Raw genomic sequence first — 25,972 nt, 5'->3', positions numbered from 1 at the left:
TAAAGAGAGATTTGTGGGATTAAGCAGAACAGTGGGTAGTGATGAGAAAGCAAATGTATACTTAGCACTTGCTTGGGTCCACATACTCACTTGTTCAACATTAAGTAAGCATATCTAGCTACTATTTATTGGGCTAAGGCAGGCTTCATAAATTAATGCCTGAATTTGGTCCTTATGGAGGACTAGGCAGCTGAGTGCACTGGTGCATGCCTGTAATCCCAGTGACTTGGGAATTGGAGGCAGGAGGATCACAAGTACAAAAGCAGCTTCTGAAATTTAGTGAGGTGAGATCCTGTCTCAAAATAAATTAAAAGAAAAAAACATAAAGAGGGCTGGGGATATGACTCAGTGGTTAAGCACCCCTGGGTTCAATCCTTGGTACAAAAACAAACAAACAAACAAACAACAACAACAAAAAACCCCAAACCAAAACCAAACAAACAACAGGCAATTGCCAGACAATAGAAGAGGCAAGGTGTAGCTGTATAGATAAAAGGGGAATGACTAATCCAGGCTCAATGTTCCAGACACACACTTGGAAGCAGTGAGCAGCATAGCATATTCTGGAAACTGTAAGTAAGCAGTTTGACACTATACATGGTTAATTCATTTAAACCTCAAAACAGGGCTGGGGATGCAGCTCAGTAGCACAGCACTTGCCTAGTAGCATGGGTGAGACCCTAGATTTGATCCCCAGCACTGCAAACAAAACAAAACAGGAAAAAAGCCCCAAGCCCTCAAAACAATTTTGTGGGGAGGTATTATTATCTGTATTTTACAGATGAAGAATCAGGCTGAAGATCTTCTTGTGTAATGACCTTACTAAATCTGTGATTCTAAACATAACTCAGAGGAAGGGCTCTGGGATGGAATGAACATCACTTTTTCGATTTTTTATTGCCATCAATGAATATATATTAATCATCCACAAGATTCTTGGCATTTCAGCACAGGATAGGATAGGACAGTTACTGCACTCATGGAATTCACAATCAAGGACAAGGCAAATAAACACTGATAATGTGGTTATAAAACCTAAATTGTCCATAATCAACCAATTGAAAACCTTTCTAGAATGTAAAATAATTGATACCTTCATATCCATTTGATACAGGTTCTTCTCTTTAAATTCTCCTGGGTTTGGGCTGGGGTCGTGGATCAGCAGTAGAACCCTTGCCTAGCACATGCGAGGCCCTGGGTTCGATCCTCAGCACCACATAAAAATAAATAAATAAAATAAAGGTATTGTGTCCAAGTACAACTAAAAATAAATATTTAAAAAAAATATTGCTTAGTTGTAGATGAACACAATATCTTTATTTATTTATTTTCATGTGGTGCTTAGGATAAAACCCAGTGCCTCACATGTGTGAGGCAAATGCTCCACCACTGAGCTACAGCCCCAGCCCTAAAAAATAAATATTTAAAAAAATATATCCTGGGTTGTCTGAAGTGGGGTTAAGCTCTCAGATATAAGGAAAGTAAAAGGTGAAATAATACAGAACAGAAAACTAATGAAATTTCCCAATAATCTTGCCCTAAAGGCATTTATTTATTTTTTAATATTTATTTTTTAGTTTTCGGCAGACACAACATCTTTGTTTGTATGTGGTGCTGAGGATCGAACCTGGGCCGCACGCATGCCAGGCGAGTGTGCTACCGCTTGAGCCACATCCCCAGTCCAAGCTAAAGACAATTATTAAGGCCAGTAAAGTTTCTTGAACTGCTTTGCTTTCCTACAAACAAAATTCCTTTCCTGATTTTCTTTGATTATAGGTAGCTTTTAAACTTTAGTTCAGTTTTTTTTCTGGGTAGCAGTGTGAGGGCATGGGCAGAAGGGAAGAGATTTCTTGTGCTTTAGAATGAACAACTTTTTTTTTTTTTTTGAGAGTCACACCACCAATACCTTAATTTTTTTATTTGTTCTAATTAGTTATACATGACAATAGAATGCATTTTGATACATCATACATAAATGGAGTATAACTTGTCATTCTTATGGTTGTACATGATGTAGAGTTACACCAGTTGTGTAATCATATATGCACATAGGGTAATACTGTCCTAATTCATTCTATTATCATTCCTATTCCCATACCTCCTCCCCTCTGTCTAATCCAAAGTATCTCTACTCTTCCCTATCCCCTATTCCCCTTATTATGAATTAGCATGTGCATATCAGAGAAAACATTGTGTCTTTGGTTCTTGGGAATTGGCTTATTTCACTTAACACGATATTCTCCAGTTTCATACATTTATCATAGAATGAACAGCTTTTCACCATGCCTTAGTTGGGTCTCAACACTTTGGAAGCCCTTCAAAGAAAGAGAAGTTTATTCTGTGGTAGCCTTGGTGACGTTAATCTGGTGCAAAAGAAATTATATTGTGCCTTTCAGTTTACTGAAAGGTAATCAACAAACTTGAAGAGTAGCCTCTACTGCCATTATAATCTGTATTTCAAATATACATTGCATTTTAGTTTCAATGAAGCTAATGAAAGATAAATAGATTTTAAACTTTCAAGATATACTTTGTCCTATTTCCTAAGGGTTTTTTTTTTTTTTTTTTTGCTACTACATTTTTGGGGAGTGTAACTCAGAAAAATGGTCATCAATCTGCTAACTAGTTTTTCCAATTGCTAGGAAAATATTAATCTGTCTTAGTTTATTTTACAACAGCATACTCCTATTTTCTGTGAAATGTTTATATTAAACAGTAAAAATTTCATAATTTTAAGTCCTGAAGCAAAAATCAATAATGCAAATAGAAAAGACAGTGGAAAGAATCTGACACAACTTTCCTATGTACATAATATGAATACACCACAGTGAATCCCACCATCGTATATATTCACAAGACTGGAACCCTAATTAGGATAAGATATATTCCATGCATGTATAATTTTATCAAAATTGATTCTATTTCATGTATAACTAAAAATAACCAAAAAAGAAAAGATTAAAAATAAAACATTTGGGGTTAGTATTATTTTTGTTATTCCTGATTAGTGAGTAAAGCCAGGCTGCTTGACTAAATCTTCAATTTAATCATACAAATCAAACTAATTAAAAAATCAATAATGCAATAATTTTCACAATACAGAGTCTTGGAGAAGAATTTAAGAAATTTTATATTTTTAAGTGAAAATAAAGCTGTTGCACCACTTTGATGTTTTACTAGTGGCTTTGCTTTATTGAAAAGAATATGGAATACATTAGGGATAAATTTTCCTTTTGAAGAAGATTAGATATAGTTAATTCTGTTTTCACACTGGAATATCCCAATGTAAATTTTCAAAAGGATTTTTGTAGAAAGAAGCATAGGAATTCCAACTAGGAGGTAAACAGGCACACATTTGGGAACTAGATTGATCATTATTATCCTACACATGTTTTTATTTCATTTGCAGCACTGGGGATTGAACTCAGGGCTTCACACATGTTAGGGATGCCACAGCCTGGCTGAGCACAATTCATGAGCCACTTGTCAAGCAGAATGAACACACACCATACCACACAGAACTCTTCAGGAATTCCCTCAGAGCCCAATTGCCACCATTGGCTCTCCGGGCCAGCCTCTCAACCACTCTTGAGCCCGATTGGTTGGGTTGTGTGGGGGGAGCCAAAAGAGTCCCCCAATGAGCAGATCCGTGGTCTGAAAGGGCTGGGAAACAGCCCAATGAGCAACACTGTAGAGGAGCCAATCAGCTGGAAGTTTGCTGGGGCCCCAGCGAACCAATCAGCTGGAAGTTTGCTAGGCCGCTTGACTGTGGCTCTCAACAAGGGAAGAACCTTACCACTGAGGGACATCCCCAGCCCTATCCCATACAGATCTTTAAGAAACAAAATGAAGGTGGTGAATGGCCTTAATTGCCACAGAAAAGTTACTACTTGTTTCCCTAGTTGAATATGATCAATAATCAGCCTGAAGGGAAATATTTTGCTTTCCAAACACCCATCCTGTTGTTTGTTTCATAATGGTACTTAGGAGGGTATTACCAGAGCATTTTTTAAAATTATGTAATTCACAACTTAATTTATTCATTAAATAATTACTGACTGCTTAATCTGTGTCAGTCCCTAAAGGATGAAATGCTACAGAAATAATAAATCGACAATGCAAGATGCAGCTCAAATGGCAATATTCAGTTGGTCATTCCCTTCTCTGTGCTTCTATACCGTGTACAAATTTTTCAATGCTTGTGTGCCTATCTACTGAGCGCTCTGAAAAGGTAGAGACCCATGGCTTTCCTTTTTTTTTTTTTTTTTTGTATTCCACAGAGCCTTGCACATGCTATAGATCAAACAGGTGGTCGATAAATGTTAGTCGAAATGAAGAATTTAGCATTAGATTAAGACAGTACCTGTCCAAACGCTAGATTCCTTCCTTAAAAATAGTAACTGTAATTTACTGTTATCCTAAAACTTGTATTATCATGAGTTGATGAATTTTATTTATTCAGATTATATTTCATGGTGGTTCATCAAGATGGTGTATCAGGCTAATTCAGAGTAGAATTCAAACTTGCAAAAGAAAGGAAACCTATATAGTCACTAATGGTTTTTATGCCCTACGAGCTTATACTGAATTTCGACGAATGCGAGTAGCACCCTTTCCGCTCCCCACTGCTAGTGGCAGCCTTACCTGATCTTTCCCTTTCCTTTTCCCACCCTTTTGCCCTCCGGAAAGAGCTTCAAGAACTTCGCAGTCTTCCTCCGCCCCTTTGCGGAAAGAGCCGAAGGCTGAGTAGGGTGCCGAAGCGGAGTCGCGTAGAGCTCGGGGCCTTCCGGAAACCCTCGGACTGCACTCGGAAGAGGAGGGCGCCTCTGACTTCAGAGCTTCGCCCCCGCGCTGTGCCCTCTGTCGGTGGCGTGGGGCAGCTGTAGCAGCCGTGGCGGCAGGAGGCGGTAGCCGCGTCGACGTCGACCAAGACTGGAGCGACGTTTAAAGAAGCAGCAGAATCGCCCGGGAGTCCGGCTTCTTGTTGTTGGAGGACTCCCACCCTTCCGCGGCTGAGGAGCAGCGGCGGCGCCAGGAAGCAGGTGAGGACCCGGCCCCAATCCGGGAGGGGGCGAAGGAGCGTGCCTGCCTCCTCGGTCCCTGGGCCGCGCCTGCGTTTGCTTTCGCCTCACTTGAACCAGGAAGCGGCGGAGTCTTAGGCTCTGCTCCTCCGGCTCTTTCTTTGTGTGGGTCGGGGAGCGAAGGAGGGGAAGAATCCGGAGGGCCGCGGCGTGGTCCCTTTCGCCGTCAGAGGCTGAAGGGTTGCCGGTGCCCTGGGTAGGCCCCGGGGCGTGGGGACCCCACCATAGAAACCCACTTGGCTTTACCTCGCCCCGCTGCCTTCCTTTCTGGGCCTCTTTTTCTCCGCCCAGTCCCTGGTTTGATTTGGAGCTTTCCTGCCTGGCCCATCCTCCCCTTCCGTCCCCTTCCTGGGGCATAACAATGCCGCCTGCTTAGCCTCGCCCCCCCCACCCCAACACCGCACCCTACTGTTCGCCACCTTCTACTTTCCTCGGCACCCCTTACTCCTCCCGCCCTCACTCCACTGTTTGTACCTCCATCTATCTGTATTTGCAAGGAGCTGGGTTTCCACGTGAAATGGGGTTAAAAAACCTCAGTTGCAGCTGGTAGGGTGCAAATGGAGAAGAGGGAGGCGGAGGAAAGGAGATGGGGGTTCAGCTGCTGCAGGGAGCCGCGTGTCGGTTTGTTTCACTCTCTCGCGGATGGCTTTTCTCTCTTTTCCGCTTTAACCAGCCCCACTGAACCTGCCCTCGATCAAGGATTTGTCACACAATGATGTGAAATGGCTTTTCCACAGTCAGGTTGCCAATCTTGGGGGAGGAAGGGTGCAGACCAACTTGTGTTGACCTGGGCCCACCCTGACGGGCAGGAAAGGACCACAAGTCAAATGAAACCAAGTCCCAGTGTCACCTAGACACATACATTTGACGCATTCCCACATGGGAAAAATTATTTGCAAACAAATTATTTGCAAACAAAAATCGTGGGAGTGTAGTCAGACAACTCATCTCTCCACTTAAAAGTGACTTCTGACGAAATCCCCATATTTCGGAAGCCCTGGTTGTTGGCACTCCAAAGGTCACCCTTTCTGATGAATGCCTTTGGTAACCTAGAATTCCTTGGTACTGTTAACCAGGCAACACCTAACAGATGATGTTTTATATCCTTGATTTTTAGGCTTTTTGTTTGTTTGTTTGTTTGTGCTTAAGCTATAATTTTGAAAAATGAATTTGAGATGTTCTGCCTTTCAAGTGTGTTAACTGTGATAGTGATACTCTGGGTAACTTCAAAGGGAAAGAATATTAACAATAAAAATATATCTTTACTAAAGGTATTTATCAATAATGGCTGATATCCACATACACACACATATACACGGTGTGTATGTGTGTGTTGGGATTTTTTTAAATTTTTTACAACTTTGGCATCATTGTTACTGGAGATGTCTTTTGTTAAGTGCAAAAAAAAAAAGGTGCTTTGGAGGTGGTACACAGCAGTGTGATTTAATGGCATGCCCCACACTCTAAAGTAATGTCTCTTCTGTTCCAATAAGTTAATGTTTTCTTTTTTGGTGATGCTGGGGATTGAACTCAGTGCCTCACACTTGCTAGGCAAGCACTTTACCACTGAGCCACATCCCCCAGCCCCCAATGTTTTCATTTTTGCTAACTCATTTGGCAAGAAAAAGTTTTCATACCAATGCAGGATTTTTTTTTCCCCCAGAGTACTGGGGATTGGAACCAGGGGCAATCTACCACTAAGCCACATTCCCAGCCCTTTATTTATTTATTTATTTATTTATCTATCTATCTATCTATCTATTTATTTATTTTGACAGGGTCTTGCAGAGTTGCTGAGGGTCTTATTAAATTACTAAGGCTGGCCTTGAACTTGCCATCCTCCTGTATCAACACCCTGAGTTACTGGGATTACAGGTGTGCACCACTGTGCCTGGCCAGTGAACATAATATGTTTATTTATTTGTTTGCTTATTTTTGCAAGTACAGGGCCTTGTGCATGCTAGGCAAGCACTCTATCACTGAGCTGCACCCCCAGCATGTTTTCTTTTATTTTATTTTGAGACTGGGTCTTGCTAAGTTGCTCAGGCTGGCCTTAAACTTGCAATCCTCCTGCTTCAGCCTCCTGAGTAGCTGGGATTACAGGCGTGTGCACTCACTTCTTAACCAACAAAGTGAAATGTTTCAGTTTTTCATACAAATAAGCATTAAGAAATGGTATGCTTTCCTTTTACATTATCTGTTTTTTTTCATGATAGCATTTGTTAATGGACTTCACTCAGCACTCTTTTTTTTTCTTTTCTTTTTTTTCTTTTTTTTTGGTACCAGGGATTGAACTCATGGGGACTTGACCACTGAGTCACATCCTAAACCCATTTTTGTATTTTACTTAGAGACAGGATCTCACTGAGTTGCTAAGCGCCTGGCTTTTGCTAAGGCTAGCTTTGAACTCACAATCCTCCTGTCTCAGCCTTCAGAGCCTCTGAGATTATGGGCATGCTCCACCCCTGTGGAGACAATCCGTTTTTAACATTCCACTTCTGGAGATTGTAAAGTAGAGGTGAGGTGGATGGGCAAGGGGATGAAAAAAGAGAAAGGGACAAAAAAGTATTTAATAGTTCATCAAGATGAGGCACCCCAATTTAAATAAGAACAAAAAAGTAATTGAGTTGTGAAATAATAATTGTCAGCCTTTGTAGTGTCCTTGGCTGTGGAGAGTAGCTTTTTAATATAATCCTAAAAATAGTTAAAATTTAGATGAGTAACCGATGTGATTCTGCAATCTGTATATGGGGTAAAAATGGGAGTTCATAACCCACTTGAATCAAATGTATGAAATATGATATATCAAGAACTATGTAATGTTTTGAACAACTAATAATAAAAATTAAAAAAAAGAAAATTTAGGAAGAGGATGTATTTCAGATTCAGTATTGAATACTGACATTTAAGTCATTCATTACAGATGAAATAACTATTATGCATTTATGGTGAGGATTTTCCTGAAAACAATTTTTAAAAATATTTATTTTTTAGTTGTAAATAAAATACCTTTATTTTACCTTTTATTTACAACTAAAAGGCAAACAAATGCTCCACCGCTAAGCCAAAACCCAGCCCCTCCTTAAAACACTTTTAAGACAGCCAAATTAACCCTTGCCTGGTATGGTGGCTCACACCTGGAACCCCAGCACTTGCAAGGCTGAGGCAGGATTACATGTTCTAGGTGAACCTTCATGACTTAGCGACACCATCTCAAAATTTAATTAAAATGGTGAGGTGGGGGGCTGGGGTTGTGGCGAGAGTGCTCGCCTAGCACATGCAAGGCCCTGGGTTCGATCCTCAGCACCACATAAAAATAAATAAAGATATTATGTCCAACTACAACTAAAAATTAAACATTAAAAAAAAAGGTGAGGTGGGGGCTGGGGATATCTGTTGCCCAGTGGTAGAGATCCTCTGGCTTAAATCCCCGGTACTCTTAACAAACAAACAAAAGCAAAAAAATATCCCTCTTAGCTCTTCTTGAGGAGGAAACCCCAAATTGGGACTAAGTAAATGAATTCTAATCTTTAAAAAACTCCTAGTGGAGATGCATGTATCAGATTCAAAGGAAGGTGACTATGGAGATTACTGTTCTAATCTGTCTAGCAATTTAAAACTTGCTTGACTCTTTTCAGGGAGAAGTCATGAGATTTGATACATCGTCCAAATGCCGGTCTGTATGAACAGTTTCTGAAAAAGCCAAAAAGTTATGTCAAACTTCTGTTAAAACTTGATAAACTATTTAACGATTCCATGGCTTAAATACTGAATGATGAAGTACTTTTGTTTTTTTTTTCTCCCTAATCCTTCCTTGTCCCCTCCCCCTCCCTTTCTCTTATAGGCATGGAGAGTAGAAAACTGATTTCTGCTACAGACATTCAGTACTCTGGCAGTCTGCTGAACTCCTTGAATGAGCAACGAGGCCATGGACTCTTTTGTGATGTTACTGTTATTGTGGAAGACCGAAAATTCCGCGCCCACAGGAATATTCTTTCAGCTTCTAGTACATACTTCCATCAGCTCTTCTCAGTTGCTGGGCAAGTTGTTGAACTGAGCTTTATAAGAGCAGAGATCTTTGCAGAAATCCTCAATTATATCTATAGTTCTAAAATTGTCCGTGTTAGAGCAGATTTACTTGATGAGTTAATTAAATCAGGGCAGTTATTAGGAGTGAAATTTATAGCAGAGCTTGGTGTCCCATTATCACAGGTTAAAAGCATCTCGGGTACACCTCAGGATGGTAGTACTGAAACCTTGCCTCCTGATTCTAGTGACAAAAACCTTGTAATACAAAAATCAAAAGATGAAACCCAAGATAATGGGGCGACTATAATGCCTATCATAACAGAGTCATTTTCATTATCTGCTGAAGATTATGAAACGAAAAAGATCATTGTTACTGATTCTGATGATGATGATGATGATGATGATGTCATTTTCTGCTCTGAGATTTTGCCTGCAAAGGAGACTTTGCCAAATAACAATGCAGTGACACAGGTCCAGCCTAACACAGGCCCTGTTGCTATTTCAGATGTTGCACCTTGTGCTAGCAATAACTCTCCCCCTTTAACAAATATCACACCTACTCAGAAACTTCCTATTCCTGTGAATCAGGCAACTCTGAGCCAGACACAAGGAAGTGAACAATTGCTGGTATCTTCGGCTCCAACACATCTGACTCCCAATATTATTTTGTTAAATCAGGCACCACTTACTACACCACCAAATGTCAGTTCTTCACTTCCAAATCATATGTCTTCTTCAATCAATTTACTTATGCAGAATCAGCAGACACCAAATAGTGCTGTTTTAACAGGAAACAAAGCCAGTGAAGAGGAGGAGGAGGAAATTATAGATGATGATGATGATACTATTAGCTCCAGTCCAGACTCTGCAGTCAGTAATACATCTTTGGTCCCTCAGGCTGATACGTCCCAAAATACCACTTTTGATGGATCATTGATACAGAAGATGCAGATTCCTACACTTCTGCAAGAACCACTTTCTAATTCTTTAAAAATTTCAGATATAATTACTAGAAACACTAATGATCCAGGTTTAGGATCAAAACACCTAATGGAGGGTCAGAAGATCATTACTTTAGACACAGCTACTGAAATTGAAGGCTTGTCGACTGGTTGCAAGGTTTATGCGAATATCGGTGAAGATACTTATGACATAGTGATCCCTGTCAAAGATGACCCTGATGAAGGGGAAGCCAGACTTGAGAATGAAATACCAAAAACATCTGGCAATGAGTCAGCAAGCAAACGCATGAAAGTAAAACATGATGATCACTATGAGTTAATAGTAGATGGAAGGGTTTATTATATCTGCATTGTATGCAAAAGGTCATATGTCTGTCTGACAAGCTTGCGGAGACATTTTAACATTCATTCTTGGGAGAAGAAGTATCCATGCCGTTACTGCGAGAAGGTATTTCCTCTTGCAGAATATCGTACAAAGCATGAAATTCATCACACAGGGGAGCGAAGGTATCAGTGTTTGGCATGTGGCAAATCTTTCATCAACTATCAATTTATGTCTTCACATATGAAGTCGGTTCATAGTCAAGATCCTTCTGGGGACTCGAAGCTTTACCGTTTACATCCATGCAAATCTTTACAGATCAGACAATATGCATACCTTTCTGATAGGTCAAGCACTGTGCCTGTAATGAAGGATGATGGTATTGGGTATAAGGTTGATGCTGGAAAGGAACCTCCAGTAGGGACCACATCTACTCAGAACAAGCCAATGACCTGGGAAGATATCTTTATTCAGCAGGAAAATGATTCAATTTTTAAACAGAATGTAACAGATGGCAGTACAGAGTTTGAGTTTATAATACCAGAATCTTACTGAACTCCTTCGAAATATCAGGAAGTTTCGGTGTGGGTTAAGGGGCAGGGATTTCAGAAGACCTGTAAAACCAATTAAGGTGAAAATAAGTTACTTTGATCTGCCATATCATCTGAAAGTAGTCTAGTTGGATTATTGTTGATGGTTTTTAGAAGCAAATTTTTCTTAAAGTTTCAGTAGAGGTTGAGAATTTCCCCTCTCAGTATGTTTATATAGTTAGCTTTCAGCTCATTTAAAAGAGGCAAGAATGAAAAAGCATGGAGGGATAGTTTTCTGACTAGAATTTGAAGCAGTCTGAATGTTTTTTGAAAATAACTGGAGTTACTAGCATACCCTAGTACATCATACAACCTTCCCCTTCCATGTTAGCACTTTACTGCTGAATTCTCGGTTTTCTTACATTGAGACTATAAATGTGTGTTGTCTTGTATATGACATAAAAAACTTCTGAAACTGGTCTAGAATATTTCATAACAAATCTCCACTTGATTGTGTATTCTGCTAGTCCAAATGGATAGCAACCTCCTGCCTCCCCTCATGAAAATAGCCATGCAGATGAGTCTTGTATGAAGAATGACTTAGTTTTTAGTTAATTAGAATTAATCCTTGCCTTTATTGCCATTGTCTGTGAAAGATTTTGGTGGCTAGGCCATACTATCTACCTTTGCAATGTGATCTGTGTAGGCAGAAAAACTAGTGGAAAAACAAATCTTCATAATGCAGACAGGAGACACACAAGTTCTGTCACACTTTTTTTAATTCTCTGCTCTTACATAAGAGAGAATGGAATCAAGTGGAGATTTCCTTTTTGTTTGATATGGTTAATATTCCCATAAAATGTTAGAAAGTTTGAATCTAAAAGCCACCAAATTAATTTTTATACATAATCTAATTATGTATAAATCTTTGTAAATGGTAGATTTCATAGATGAGACTCATGTATTTTGGGTGAAGGCTATTGGCATATATTTTTAAATATTCATATTTCTTAGATCCTCTATAGGAAGTTTTCATTTGAAATAGTTGAAGCTGTGATCTAGTATGTTCCTTTCAGCAAGATCTTACTTTTACCCCTTCTAAAGTAAGTGCCATTCCATCTGCAAATTACCACAATATAGCAATCAGAAACTACACGTGGAATGGTATATAGGCTTGTCAATTCCCATTAATCTTGACAACAATAAATACCAGCTTTCTTCCTTTTAAAATGACATATTTAAACAGTTAGAAAGTAAAGTTAAAACTTAAGTGCTAGTAATAAAAGGAAGTGGGTTGGCACAAATATATAGCCTAGCATTTATAACAATTAACTTGTTGAACTGTAAATGTTTGTTTTTTTTTTTTTGCAAAGGAAAAAAATAATAGATACTGAAAAAGATTGTTGTGCATAGTTATTAGTCATTCATAAACTTGCTTAAGTATTTCTTAGTTCAACATAGATATTTCTTTCTCCTTACCATGTATTTAAAAAAAAATAGTCTATTTCTTAACTTTGAACTTAAAGCTTTAATCATAACTTCTCATATATACATCATTCAGTGTATCTTAAGTTGGTAGCTGAGGGTATTTGGCATCAGTATTTGCAATAATACAAGGAAAAGGAAGAATTATCCTTTGTTTACCAAGTGGTGGAGTGATGTGCATTTATCTGTTTTCTGTTCTGTGAGTCTAGGCCTTCAAACCATTTTATCAACTAAACCTAGAAAATTTGAAATCATCTTATAACTTAAGACTCTGATCTCTGAAATCACCATATCTGTTTCTTTTCTGTGTAGATATAACATTACTCTCTGATTATAAAGTGTTCTCAGTGGAAATTTGAGTTTCATTAATGTTATTTCAGCAGTTAGTCATAATTACTTATGCCATTGTAAATGATACTGATGCCAGCAGAGCTTCCAGGTCTTTTGGACTCAACTGTAGATAAATTAGTTTGTTATAATAAAACTTGGTCATTTCTACAAGCTTATTATGACAAGCCAGGAATTAATTCTATAATTGAAAACTATCAGTTCTGAGTAATATTGGTATAATTATTTGCTGCTGCTGTGCTAATTCTGAATATGAAAATTTAAAAATCTGTCATACTTAAAGGTATCTTCCGGAGTTTTTTGGGAGGTGGAAAACTGGAAATTAAATTTCAATTTTGCCAGAAAACTCTTACTTGCATGTGTCTCAGGATCTTCAGTTTTTCTAGAAGTTTCCTTCTTCAAAGTTCAAGAGTTCATGTAGAATACTCCTTTTGGACAAAAACTCTTCACTCCCAGTCTTTACTGTATTGGAAATTTGTAGCAAGCTGCTGTTTAAAACTTACTATGGGGTTTTCTATTTTATACTTAGCTTTACAGCTATTGAACTTCCTTTATTCTTTCAGGTGGGCTTCAAATTTGTTCTAATGTGAAATTACCTGTAAATATTCTGGACAGTAACTATTCAAAGTAGAAATTTGTTACTCAAATGCTCAGACTAAGCAGAGATTTTAAAATGGTATAACAGTCTTGCAGGATTAAACATTTTAATTGATTATTATCATCTGGGTGGTAATTATCCCCTATGTACAACCACTATGAGGGAATAATGCCACATTTTTTCCACTGTACTAAGAAGATAAAACAATCGGTAAACATTGATCAAGGTATTTTGTATCGTCAAGGCATGCATATTCTAAGTAATTAAGTGCTAATTCAGCATCACTGGCTTCTTCACCTTTGTCAGTCATATGAAACCCTGTTCATTTCCCCTAATACTGTAATGTTCATACTTGTACAATTCTCCGTGTCATGACTTTAAGTTCTACTTTTCATTAACCATCATCTGATATTAGTTCATAGAGCTTCTTATGGCAAAATAAAATGTTTTAATTCTAACTTCTGAGTGTGTTTCTTATTAAGAGTATATTTAAGAAATTATATAGGAGTTTATATTCTGTTGTTTTTCAATTTTTGTAGCAGGGAACTGGAGCTGTGTTTCTGATGACCGCATGGCAAAATATTACATTAGTTTTTTATTTTATTTTTTTATTATTATTTATTATTATTATTTTTTGGTACCAGGGATTGAACCCAGAGGGGCCTAACCACTAAGTCACATCCCCAGCCCATTTTTTTTTTTGAATTTTTTTATTTTGAGACAGGGTCTCACTTAAGTTGCTTAGGGCCTCAGTCTCCGAAGTTGCTGAGATTTCAGGCGTGCACCACCACACTTGGCCCCATTAGATTTTATATATTGGTTAATCATGTTTCATTGTTTCTTGAACCATAATAGTCCAAATGAGTTAGTTACTTTAGAGCATTTGCTAAACTTTTATAGATACCATAAGGACACCTGTAAATGGATAAGGAGGAGGATAGTTTTATTAATTTGAATCATCACAAAAGCAGTCTGGGTTTTCAACATGGCAGTGATACAGATTTTAAGCAACATCCAGTTTATACAGGTTCTGGATTAATATTTAATGTTTCATGCCCTGTTCAATACTCTAAAGCAGAATTAGGAATAAAGCGGTAAATATTACAAAATGCAGTCAAGATACATATTGGAAATACAAATTCCTTCATTACAGCAAATGTTTTGCAAAAGAGTAAAGCAGCAAATATTTTTCTAAGGTAACATGCACTTTATATAATTCAATGTAATAAAAAAGAAGCTGCTGAAATTAAGTGTTACAAAATCTATACTGTTTCAAGTTATTTTGTAAAGTAAGAAAAATACATAGAAATGAGTCATAGAATCTCAACACTTTAAGAAATGTAGGATATACTGTGTAATGGTGCCTTTAAAAATATACACGTTCACTAAAGCAAAAGGTAAAGTGTAAATGGCAAAAAATTCATTTTGAGTATTACAAGTTGACATTTGTATAGTAAGTCAATTGGTTATTAGTCCCTTTTTGAAATCCAATAGAATTTTAATCTGCTCAGAACTGTAAAAAATAATAGGGATTTTGTATAACGCATAGGATTATAGATTTTTAGATTTGAAATCTGGATAAGACATTCATGATGCTAAAAATTAAATGATATTTTGCAAACATTTACTGTGAACAATGAGTGCACTAGTTGTGCCTTGATGATTCTTAATGGTCAGGTGTCTACAAGGTAGATGGGAGCACCAGCATTTGTCTGCTACCTCTAATCCATCAAGTCAGGAGGTAGCAAAATTGGCTGGAAAATTTTCCAGTATATGTTCCATGTTTGCAGAACTGTCTAATTAGGTACCCTCCTGTAGCCCTGTATTTTTACATTATACAAGTGTAGGATTAACAATCTGTCTTTAAACCAATCAATTCTCAGGTTAACACAAGATCCCAATGAAAGTGTTCATTCTGAAGTGAAGGCATGGATGCCAAAGTGTCTTAAACTCATCAGGTTGATGGTTTAAAGCTATGTATAATTAAGAGAACTGTACAAATACCACAATGTACCAGATGGATTTTAAATCTACGGTAACACTTAAGAATTTGTCAAGTTGGCTACATTTGAGGTTTTGCAGACTTAAAGCAGCATTGTAACACTCATAATCTTGAATTGAATGCTGTCATGATTGGTCTCAACAGAAAAAGGACCAAAAAGAGCAGTGGCATTAAAATACAGATGATTCTTTTAGGGTGGGGTGCAGGATACGTGCGGTTTGCTGGGGTTGAAGCACAATATTTGAAGATTAAATAGTCATAAAGATTAGTAACAATTCATATTACAACCCAACCTAATCTAGCATTTTTAAACTCTGAATTTCAACTGTAAGATTTGTATCTCCTGTAGCAAATGCATTTTGCAATGATGCAACATGTAGTAAAACCACAGTCTCCTAAATTATCAGATGTATTATCGAGATCTACTTAGAACAGCTTATATGTTGCTCTGTATTTCAGTGCTTCCAGATCAATCCTGTTTCCCACTACTCTAGAAGAGGGAATATTGCACTTTTCCCTTTAGGAGGTACCAATAACAAAAGCTGAGCTAAATGATCACAACAGCCACTTTTACAATACAGAGAAGAAAGGAGTGAGATATGGGCAGCTTTTTTCAACATCCAAATGAGCAAACAAAATCTTAGCCAGAACTCTCTGTATTGGAACTACTGTGTAGCTCCATCAGCTGGGAAATTTCCTTAAGGACTGACATTAGTAGTAGGGAAAGATAGGGCCTATAAGCTGGGCGCTTCAACCAGGGTGCTAGGGTGGCAATCTGCCAAGAGCCTGAGGACAACACTCCTTTACATAAAGTGAAACAGATGGCAACCATGCTTTTGCTGAATACAGAGGTGGAGCATAGGGTAATGCAGGTCCAAACATGACAAGCTTCTTGCTGGGTTGGTTCCCAGCCTCACTTAAAAGTGTGAGCTGCCCTTCTTGGGAGTGCTGGGTTCAGCTTAGCCATCCCTGCTCCGCACTGATAACAAATAAGCTTCATCCCTATCTCTCCCTAGCCTGGCAGGCCATTGCAAAACTTTATGCATAAGAGTCACACTTAAAATTTTGTACCCTACACACTTCCACTAAAGCAGAAATACAAAAGCCACAAAAATCTCAATAGCCAGCAGGCATTCATCTTTAGGGACTGTAAGGTGGTGGCTTTTCAAAAGGTGGATAGTAGGGTGGAGAGTAACGGGGTGGTGCACTCGAGGACCACATGTAGCTGGGCGAGGGAGAAGCAGACTGGGGCTCATCAGAGAGTCCAGAGGGAGGGGAGGATGGAAAGACACTGGAATGCTGTGTAATAAAAAGAAAACATCAGCTTAGACAGTGAGTTTGAGTTTGTAGTTCCATGAATAATCATTACTACATAAAAATGAATATTCAGATTTATTTCAAAGAGCTTCTAAACCTTACAAAGTTGATGAGGGATGTGAAACAGGTGGTCCCATGTTCTCTTACTCATTCAGGCTGCAAGCCTCATGTGATCCTCTGCTCCTTGCCCTTGAACCGTGCATCTAGTCATCCACTGAATCCTGTTGCTTCTAATGTGTTGTCTCTGAATACACCTCTCCCTTTATTGCATCTAAAACCCAGGCCGTCAGACTTATTGTCTCCCTTGAGCTATGCAACTACATCTCAACTGGTCTTAAAAAAGGTGTCTGGGGAGTCCCTGGGAAAGTTTTCACTCCACGAATCTATCGTAGAGAAGTAGTACAGTGGTCAGGAGCCCATCTCATAGACAAAAACAAACAAAAACAAAGCCAGAGAAATTACATGGCTTTCTTGGCTCTGGAATCTTCCAACTCCGAGTCCATCATTTTCTATTCCATCTGAACTACCACTGCATCACCCCCCAGGTTTAGGGTAGGTTGGAAAGTAAAGAGTAACACAGGCATGGTGGTGAGAATACCAATGGTAAGAAGGAGGAGCAATATGTCAGGTTGTAGAGACCAAGGATTCAATTTTACTTTGTGTTGTCTATCTTTGGGAAAGGAGCAGATCCAAATTCTAAAAATATCCAGTGAACTGGCAGGTTAAGAGTCATTTCCCCTCTCTTTCCCTGGCCCATGTCCATGCTTAATCCTAATGCTCTTTGTGCTCAGGGAGAGTTGACTTGTTTTGCTCAGTGCCGTATCCTCCAGAGTTCAGAACAGTGCTTGCTAAGTAGTAGGTATTCAATAAGTCCTGAATGAGTGAATATGTCTTCACGTGTATAGAAGATGAGCTTGGCATGCTTTTTAAAAATAAAATCTATTTTCAAAGAATACTGTCACAGCTTGGGGGTAGTGTTTTCTTGTTCCAGTGGTAGAACAAGACTGGAGTGAGGTCTGAAGACTGGAGGGAACTATGGGGATGGTGAGAGGCAGGAAAAACAGTTTTGGGCTCTCAGGAAGAGCAAACATAAATTGACAAACAGAATGGAAGAATTGCAAATATTCTGTTCTGTCTTAGCTCTAGGATATATATCTATATCTATATCTATCTATCTATCTATATATTGATATCTATATGTATCTATAGATATATAGATATATATTGATTATATAATCTTTGATATTTATGTGTGCATTTGTGTGTGTGTGTGTGTATGTTTTGTTTTGGTACAAGGGATTGAACCTAGGAGCACTTCAACACTGAGCCACATCCCCAGCCCTTTTTATTTTATTTTTATTTTGAGTTCTATTATATTTTCAGACAGGGTCTTGCTAGGTTGCGTACAACCTCACTAATTTGCTGAGAGTGGCTTCAAACCTGTAATCCTCCTGCCTCAGCCTCCCCAGCCACTGGGTTTATGGGTGTGTGCTACTGCACCTGGCTGGTACATATTTTTTTTGTAGGGGTACTAGGAATTAAACTCAGGGGCAATTGATCACTGAGTCATATCTCTAGTCCTATTTTATATTTTATTTAGAGGAAAGGTCTCACTGAGTTGCTTAGCACCTCTCTAAATTGCTGAGGTTGGCTTTGAACTCAAGATCCTCCTGCCTCAGCCTCCCGAGCCACTGGGATTACAAGCCGTGCCCAGCATGGCTTGTACATATTTTTAAAAGGTAATTATACCAAATTTTCTGAAGAGTTTAAATGCTATTGGGAGAGGGTCTGAAGCAGTCACTGTGACTTTATGCTGCTAACCAGAGTTTGAGTGGATCATGTCAATTTTCCAGGCCTATAGCAATCTAAGGTCCACCTTGATATGAGGTGTCTGGAGCCTCTGACCAGCTGTCTTATTCTCTGTATACCCAGTCCTAACCTCTGCATTCTTGGGAATGAGGTATTCAGGTTTCTGGGTCTTGCTTAAGATACTGAAATATCTGTCCTTTACTACATAATGGGTAATGATAATAGGACTGAGAAGAGACTGCAGCTGCCATCCTCCTTGTCCTCCTCTATACCATCCATAATTTCACTGAGTAAAGGAATGACAGAGTCACTTAACCTGGAGAGCCTTTAAAGGCAGAACAGTTTGAGGCACTGGACTTATGATAAGCCAAATTCCTTCCCCAAAACTCAGTCTTTCTCCTCCCTCCTCCTAAAATACCCTTTGTTAAAACCTCAGTACAGGGATGTGTCACTCAGCATCAGGAGTATGTTCAGAGAAATGCATCATTAGGCAATTTCATCACTGTGCAAACACAGAGTCTATTTGTACAAACTATGATGGCTATAATGTTACTAGGTGATATAATTTTATGAGACCACTGCTGTATGTGCATTCTGTCATTGACAAAAACATTATGGAGCACATGACTATATAGTGATTTCCTAATTTTCCACTCTGCATTCCATCACATTCTTCCTTTCTCTTTCTTTCCTCAATTAAGAACTCTCTCCTCCTAACCAGAGAGGAAAACTGCCCCTAGGGGCCAAGAAACTCTGTGTCCAGGCATGTGGCACTCTGCCCTTCTAAAACCCTTTAGAGGGATGGGGAAAGGCAACAGGCCAGTTTTAGGTGTTCCCAACCACAGAAGGGAGGAGCAAATTTCCTGCAGTACAGCTAAAGGGAGTTCTGTTCTGAGAGGTATTAAAAGGCTTCTGTGGGCAGCAGCTGCCATGGGTGGCAGTTGTACACGTTGATAATAAAAGGGGGGTGGAACAACGGCCCTTGGGTTTTCACTTCTCAGTTTCATGGTTGGGAAGTATTATGGGAGAAACCAGGGGAGGTGATTCTCACTTCCCTTTGAAGATAAAATTGGGAGTCTTAAGGATAAAATTGAAGGGTTTCTGGCAAAGCTAGAGAGCTAACTGGCTGTGGTCCACACACCCTTGGGGTTCGGGGGGGGGCACAGTGAGTAGTTTCCTAGCAACAGGCAGGCACCTTGGGAAAGAGCTGGCTTTGTTGTAGCTAGAGAGCTGGCCTGGCGTTTTGGTTCCTGCCTGAGAGTCTGACATTAGAGCTTTGAATCCTCACACACCATGGAACATGAGGAGCATCTAAGTAGCTCACTACTGGGCCTAAGTCACCTCTAGCTTTCTCAGTCACTTCTTGGAAGCCTGGATGACCTATAGGCTGATGGTGCTAAGAGAGTGTCCCCTTCAGGGACATGCATGGCTCTCCTCTCCCACCTCTTCCACCATAGCCTGCCTCCTCTCTGCTCGATGGCTGGCCCATGTTTTTCAGGATCAGTGTACATTTCTGTCAAGGCATGTGTCTCTCTTTAGGAGCATAATAGAGCTGTGACTCCAAAAAGAGCCCTGGAGCTGGCCGGTGACAATCACTAGCGAGGGAAGTTGCCCCAAGGATAAAATCCAGGATTTGTTAGTTCTTTACATCCACTCTCTGTTTTGCCCCAGAAAGCAAAGCTGGGAAGATGGAGAGAAGGGTGGATGAAAGGAAGGTGAAGCAAAGGGAGGAGAGGAGCAAGGGAAAAGGAGAAGAAGAAAGGAAAATCTTGGCAGGGAGGGGAAAAATGAAAAAGGTGAGTGACAGCATCAACAGCCTTCTGAGGTACTCAGCAACCTGTGCCATAAACTGCCTCCCCCAGGATTAAAGCAATCCTTTTATTAAATGGGCCCAATTTATAATGAGTCATTTTGAGTGGTTTAGGTGAAACATAATGTACCTGCATGTGCTTAATAAAGAGCTTAAATAGAGGCTCTTGCATTCTGCATAGACTAGCTTTTAAGCTTCAACTTGCCAACTCATCAAATGGAAGGGACTAGTCCATGGTTAATGTCAGGGAACTGGTCCAGTATGCCAGACTGGAAAGTATGACTGAGAACTTGCAGGGGTTTATATAAAGTCACACTGGGTTTAATTTCCCAGAGGAAATAGAAACTGATGCTTAATACACTATACATACATTGGACTACTTGACTAAAGCTGAAGGGATAGTGGGGAAATGAGTGCCAGGGAAATGAGCAGGGAGGTAAAAGTAGTCTCAGCTTATGTCCTTCTTGCTTTGAAGAAAGGGGAGTTCATGAGAAGCAAGGACACTGTGGAGTACAATGGAAATGGAAATGGAAAAGTTCCATTTCTCCATACTCAGTACTTGAAACTGCTTCAGGGTCAGCTGATCAAAACCAAGTCTTTGCTCAGGTCTGACCACAAGAAATGTTTCCCAAGCTACCTAACTGGACAGCTATGCAATAAGGGCATGACTTTCCTCATCCTCCTACTGGCCTCAGAGTAAAAAGGAAATAGAAATCATCAAACCCAAAGTCACAGAAATAGTTCTATTTGGAAATTACAAAAATGGGGAAGTCATTCAGAATAAAATCGAGGAAGATCAATTTTATGGTAAGATCTTGGGTCATTTTTCAATCAGAGAAGAGCATAGGGGAGCTCTGGACTTTTGAGGGCAAGTTTGTGTTTCTGGTGGTTTTATCATCAGAGCTGGGGTGCGTTTGCTGACTGCTTTTTATTAATTTGAGAACATAAGCAGATGTTCCCTGGCATGTTGGCTTTCTTGGATAAAAGCTGGCCTTTCCTCCCATGAACTTATAATATAATGGACCTTGATGAACAAAAGAAAGTTCTAATCAAATACTATGTTCTAAAAGGGAGACAAATTACTTAAAAGCATTTCCCTTGGAGGAAATGCAGAATGAATTTTAAGAACACTATATACATGTATAAATATACCATAGGGGATTTCATCTTTATGTATAAATAGAACCAATCAAAAATAAATAAATGATCAAAAAGAAGATCAGTAGAGTGGAGGAAAGAGAATGCTGGGAGGGAGGAGAGGAGGGAAGAGGAGGGACATGAACTGAAACTGAATTCCATGCATACATGACTTTGTTGAGAAGAACACAACTACTATAACTCATACCCTAAAAAACATCCCTTGGGGGATGGGGATAGAAAAGGCAGTAAAATGAATAGGACATAACTTTCCTATCTTCATATATGAATACACAACCAGCGAAACTCCACATCATGTATGATTGCAAGAATGGTCCTAATTAGAATAAGTTATATTCCATGTATGTATAATATGTCAAAATACACTTGATTGTCATGTGTATCTAAAAAGAACAAATAGAGCTGGGGTTGTAGCTCAGTGGTAGAGTGCTTGCCTAACATGTGTGAGGTGCTGGGTTCGATTCTCAGCACCACATATAAATAAATAAAATAAAGGTCCATCAACAACAACAAATCCCCCTCAAGACCAACACCATATAAGTATAAAGTTTCCAAAGAGAAAATACAAAAGATAGCTTGAGCTTAGGGCAAGAATTGGAAGTTGGAGAATGCATGAAGGAAGGGAACCCCTTTTCAGGGGAGACCAATTTAATGATTTAATAAGGAAGAGTCAAGAGACCCTTTCTGGGATCATAAATGACTGCATGATGACATATATTAAATTCTTAAGTATAATGCTTGGAACATAGTAAATGCTCAAAGAATAGTAGCTGTTATTAAAAAGTAGAGGCTTCGGGCTAGGGTTGTGGCTCAGCAGTAGAGTGCTTGCCTAGCATGTGTGAGGCACTGGGTTTGATCCTCAGCACCACATATAAATAAATAAAATAAAGGTATTGTGTCTACCTACAATTAAAAAATAAATGCTTTAAAAAAAGTAGAGGTTTCTACAGTCCCTTTAGTTCCTGTTATAAACCCAGAGTGTAGGTTTGTACTAGGTGGCTAAATCTGGATCCCTTCTCTGGATTAGATACCCTGTTTCTATAGCATTTTGAGTAATAGTTTATTTATTTTTTAGGCACCACTGCTATCCCCACTCCCAAGTCCCTAGACAGATCTCTTAATGCAGGGACTGTTATTCAACCATCATATCCACAGCTCCTAGCATGGTTCCTGGCACATGGGAACATAGAGTAAGTGTTGATTGAACTGCAACCCAATGCCGAAGTTATTGTTGACACTGTCAATCTCATTTTCATTCCTGGGATAGGGTTTGAGTGACAAATGACTGATGGAGTCATGGCTCTATACCCCAAAGAGGTTTTTCCTATCTTGGAGCTTCTGAGAACCATCACTAGAGATATTACTGTCCCTACTTAAGGGGCTCATTATAAAGTGTAAATCCCTAAAAATCAATGTAATTTACTTTGATATAAAATGAAAGTGGCCCCCAATCCCCAAATGGATTCATTATAGGGACCCCAAGAGAATGGTGATCCTCCTTGTGTTAGCCTAACATGCCTGAGTTTTTTTAAAGGATAACTTCCTGCATCTGTCATTACTGAACTTATCTGTTCCTTCTTGAGCATATTTGCATTTTCCAGCCTATATTTGATTAACAAGCTACCTGAGGTTTCTATCTCAGTACATAGTAGGCTATAAAACAAATTCTAACATAATTTTTCTAAGCTTTAATGGATACCTTCTTGTACTAATACTATCTTTTATAGGAGTGAACAAGTCCATGTTCATACTTATATGTATTATTATTGCATTATAAGGCCTCAGACCTCTCCGAACAGTGTCTAAATCAAATGCAATCATACTTTATTCTACTGAATAGGTTCTTTAAGTTTTAATTATTTTGTTCAACTGAACCTGAAATTAGGTTGCCCAAGGGCTTTGTATTGCCAAACTGGCTCATTAACTGGAAGTACCCCCCAAACAATCATGTTTTTATGTCACCATGGAGCATTCATGGGCTCTTACTCAACAGAAAGCAAATTCATTATTTCTTTCCCTTAAAAGGTTTTTCCTATGGTCCTAGAATTTTGAATTAACCAGATTTTAGTGTAATCCCACTTTTCTATGGTTGAAAGCTTATAATTTCTGCTCTGATTTGGAAGGGTCTCCCAAAGCCCGTGTATTGAAGACTGGGTTCCCAGCCTGTGGTGCTCCTGGGATGTGGTGGAAACCTTAGGAGATGGGGCCTAGTGGAAGGAAGTTAGGTAACTGGGACAGTTGTGGGACCCTGGCCCCTTCCTGTCTCTCTATTTGCTTCTTGGTCACCATGAGATGAATAGGCCTCTTTCATCACACAATCTTGCCATGATGTTTGGTGCTGCCAGAGGCCCAAAGCAACAGGGCCAAATGGCCATGGATTGTAAACTCTGAAATTGTGAGTCAAAAGAAACCTTTTTCTCCTCTTATGTTGTTTACCTCAGCTATTTTGTCATAGTGAAGAAAAGCTGACTAACACAGTCACTGGACATGTCTAAAGGACCACTTCATTTGTTTCCATAAAATGCCCAGTTCAGTGCTCTGCACACAATTAATCCCTTTTAATTAAGTGCCTTTTGGAGTTGTTTTTCTGCACTTAGTCTCACTCAAAAGAAAAAAGGGAAAGTGCAAATTTAGTACACTATTTCTGACCTATGTGATAATACAGCAGTAAAGGAGAGGGGTGTTATAAAAATATTTTCTCTATGTTGTCTTAGGAAGTCTGAAGAAAAAGGGACTTCCTCATTGCAGGTTTGATTCAAATGCTTGTGTGTCTCAGAGGGCCCTTGTGCTAAGGAGCAGGGATAGGCCTTTTCCCATGGCAAATGAATGGAAAAAAAGCCACTGTTGTATAGGGGTCCTTGATAATGTACTAATGAGCTACCATTTTCCAGCCAATTTATCTTCTTGTTGGTATAGTTCAAGACAATTTGGGACACCTTGGTCCTATCCTCTTTCTCTTCCTTTTTCTTCCATCTCTGTTTCTTCCCATCTTGTGCTACTTCCACCCTCTCATCTCTGCCATCTCTCATTTCCTGCCCACTAGACCTTATCCTAGTCATTGGTACCCATAGGATGCTAAAGACAATAAGGATAGAGAGCCTGGCTACCTCGTACATGTTATGAAGACAATGGGAAGGTTCTATAAATGAATTGAGGGAAAGAACAAGATAGCCTGAGCAAGAACAAGGGAAACAGAGAGTTATTTTTCTCTCCAAACATACCTGAAAGTCATAAGCAGAATAAGGTGGCAGGTGGGGAGGGCTATGGTAGTAGGTATTGTATGATGCCACCTGGGGACGAGCATAGTAAGAAACAGTCGGATGGGCATTTTCAACAGAACAGTTCAGTGCCGGGAGAGTAGGATTCTGTAGAAAAACACAAATTAGAAACAATATAAATGTTCATCACTAGGAAAATGGTTAAATAAACTGTGATACATCTATACCATGGAATACCATGTAGCTCTTGATAGACAATGAGACCTATATTTAGTGACACAGAAAAATTTCCAAAGCGTATTGTTGATTTTTAATGCCACTATGATACATTAATATAGAATGATTCCAGTTTGTGTTTAAAAAGGTTGAAATAGTTGTATATGTATGCATATTTATTAATGCAAAGAAACCCGGAAAGCTTCACAACAAACCATTGACTCTCTGGGGAGGGGACTAATTTTAGGAGAATAGGGGCTCTTAACTTTCCACCAATGCCAATGTTTTTACAACTAATATGCACTGTGTCATTTTCCCCAAAACATTTTTTTTGCAGTGCTGGGTATCAAACTCAGGGCCTCCCACGTGCTAGATAAGCACTCTACTGCTGAGCTACATCCCCAACCCTTCCTGCAACTTTTTTGAAATTTTCATGCCTATATAAATATTGAAATTATTTATGTAATTTTTTAAAACAAGGACTAAAAAAGAAAAAAAGACTCAAAATGCTAAATGTCAAATGGACAAGACTGAACAGGCTACTGCTCTTGGTATGACAGAATGCATTCAATCATAAAGAGCTTGTATAAGTTGCAAAGATTCTTGTAAATTCCAACCTTACTAAGGAGCTCTCCTGTAGACATGAAGGGTATTAATTTCTCTTCAGCCCTGCATGGCTAGCAGTGCACAGAAGCTATGAAAGTTCAAGCAGAGTATATTGATCCTTTTTTTTTTTGGCAAACAAAACAGCACAGAAAAAAAATTTATCATTTTTACAAGCTGATGGTATATGTAGCACTTCAAGCCTTCAAGGGTTTAAACTAAGGATGTCTAGGATAGAGTCCCTGCTCTTAATAGGGCCACAGAATGTCTAAAGGAAGTTACTACTGCTCATTAGTTCCCAGGTACATCTGTGCTTTGTACCACATGGGTCAAGTTGTGGGGTAAATGATTTTTCTCTTTTCTCCACCATTGACTCCTTCTCCATTCATGTGGATAATCGAGAGCTATCTCAAAAGATCAACATGTCTTCTTTCTGGAATATGTCTACAACACTTTAGCAGAAAGCAGAAGCTTCCACTCAAGT

The 25,972-nt window shown here is 39.1% G+C and overlaps 2 protein-coding genes across 4 annotated transcripts in view; one reads left to right on the top strand and one right to left on the bottom strand.

Moving 5' to 3' along the window:
* The first annotated feature begins 4,671 nt into the window (after window positions 1-4,671).
* On the top strand, window positions 4,672-13,813 carry Zbtb33 (zinc finger and BTB domain containing 33). 2 transcript variants are annotated; one of them, XM_026379568.2, is made up of 3 exons: window positions 4,672-5,042; window positions 8,720-8,757; window positions 8,926-13,813. In XM_026379568.2, the coding sequence occupies exon 3, from the start codon at window positions 8,928-8,930 to the stop codon at window positions 10,947-10,949; it is 2,022 nt and encodes a 673-aa protein (XP_026235353.1). In that variant the 5' UTR covers window positions 4,672-5,042; window positions 8,720-8,757; window positions 8,926-8,927; the 3' UTR covers window positions 10,950-13,813. The 2 variants fall into 2 exon arrangements, with proteins under 2 accessions (XP_026235353.1, XP_026235352.1); XM_026379567.2 differs by lacking the exon at window positions 8,720-8,757.
* Window positions 13,814-14,680: 867 nt separating this feature from the next.
* Window positions 14,681-25,972, bottom strand: part of Tmem255a (transmembrane protein 255A) — a 59,190-nt gene continuing 47,898 nt past the window's right edge. For both annotated transcript variants that reach the window (XM_026379565.2, XM_026379566.2), the window contains 2 exons: window positions 24,673-24,816; window positions 14,681-16,656 (listed from right to left, as the gene is read on the bottom strand). In XM_026379565.2, the coding sequence (XP_026235350.1) occupies window positions 16,498-16,656; window positions 24,673-24,816 (303 nt within the window). In that variant the 3' untranslated portion in view covers window positions 14,681-16,497. The remainder of the gene's footprint in view (window positions 16,657-24,672; window positions 24,817-25,972) is intronic.

The sequence above is a fragment of the Urocitellus parryii genome, chromosome X (genome assembly GCF_045843805.1).
Source record: "Urocitellus parryii isolate mUroPar1 chromosome X, mUroPar1.hap1, whole genome shotgun sequence".
NCBI classification, from domain to species: Eukaryota; Metazoa; Chordata; class Mammalia; order Rodentia; family Sciuridae; genus Urocitellus; species Urocitellus parryii.
The sequence above is the reverse complement of the archived record's forward strand: the minus strand, read 5'-3'. Positions and strand labels throughout refer to the sequence as shown.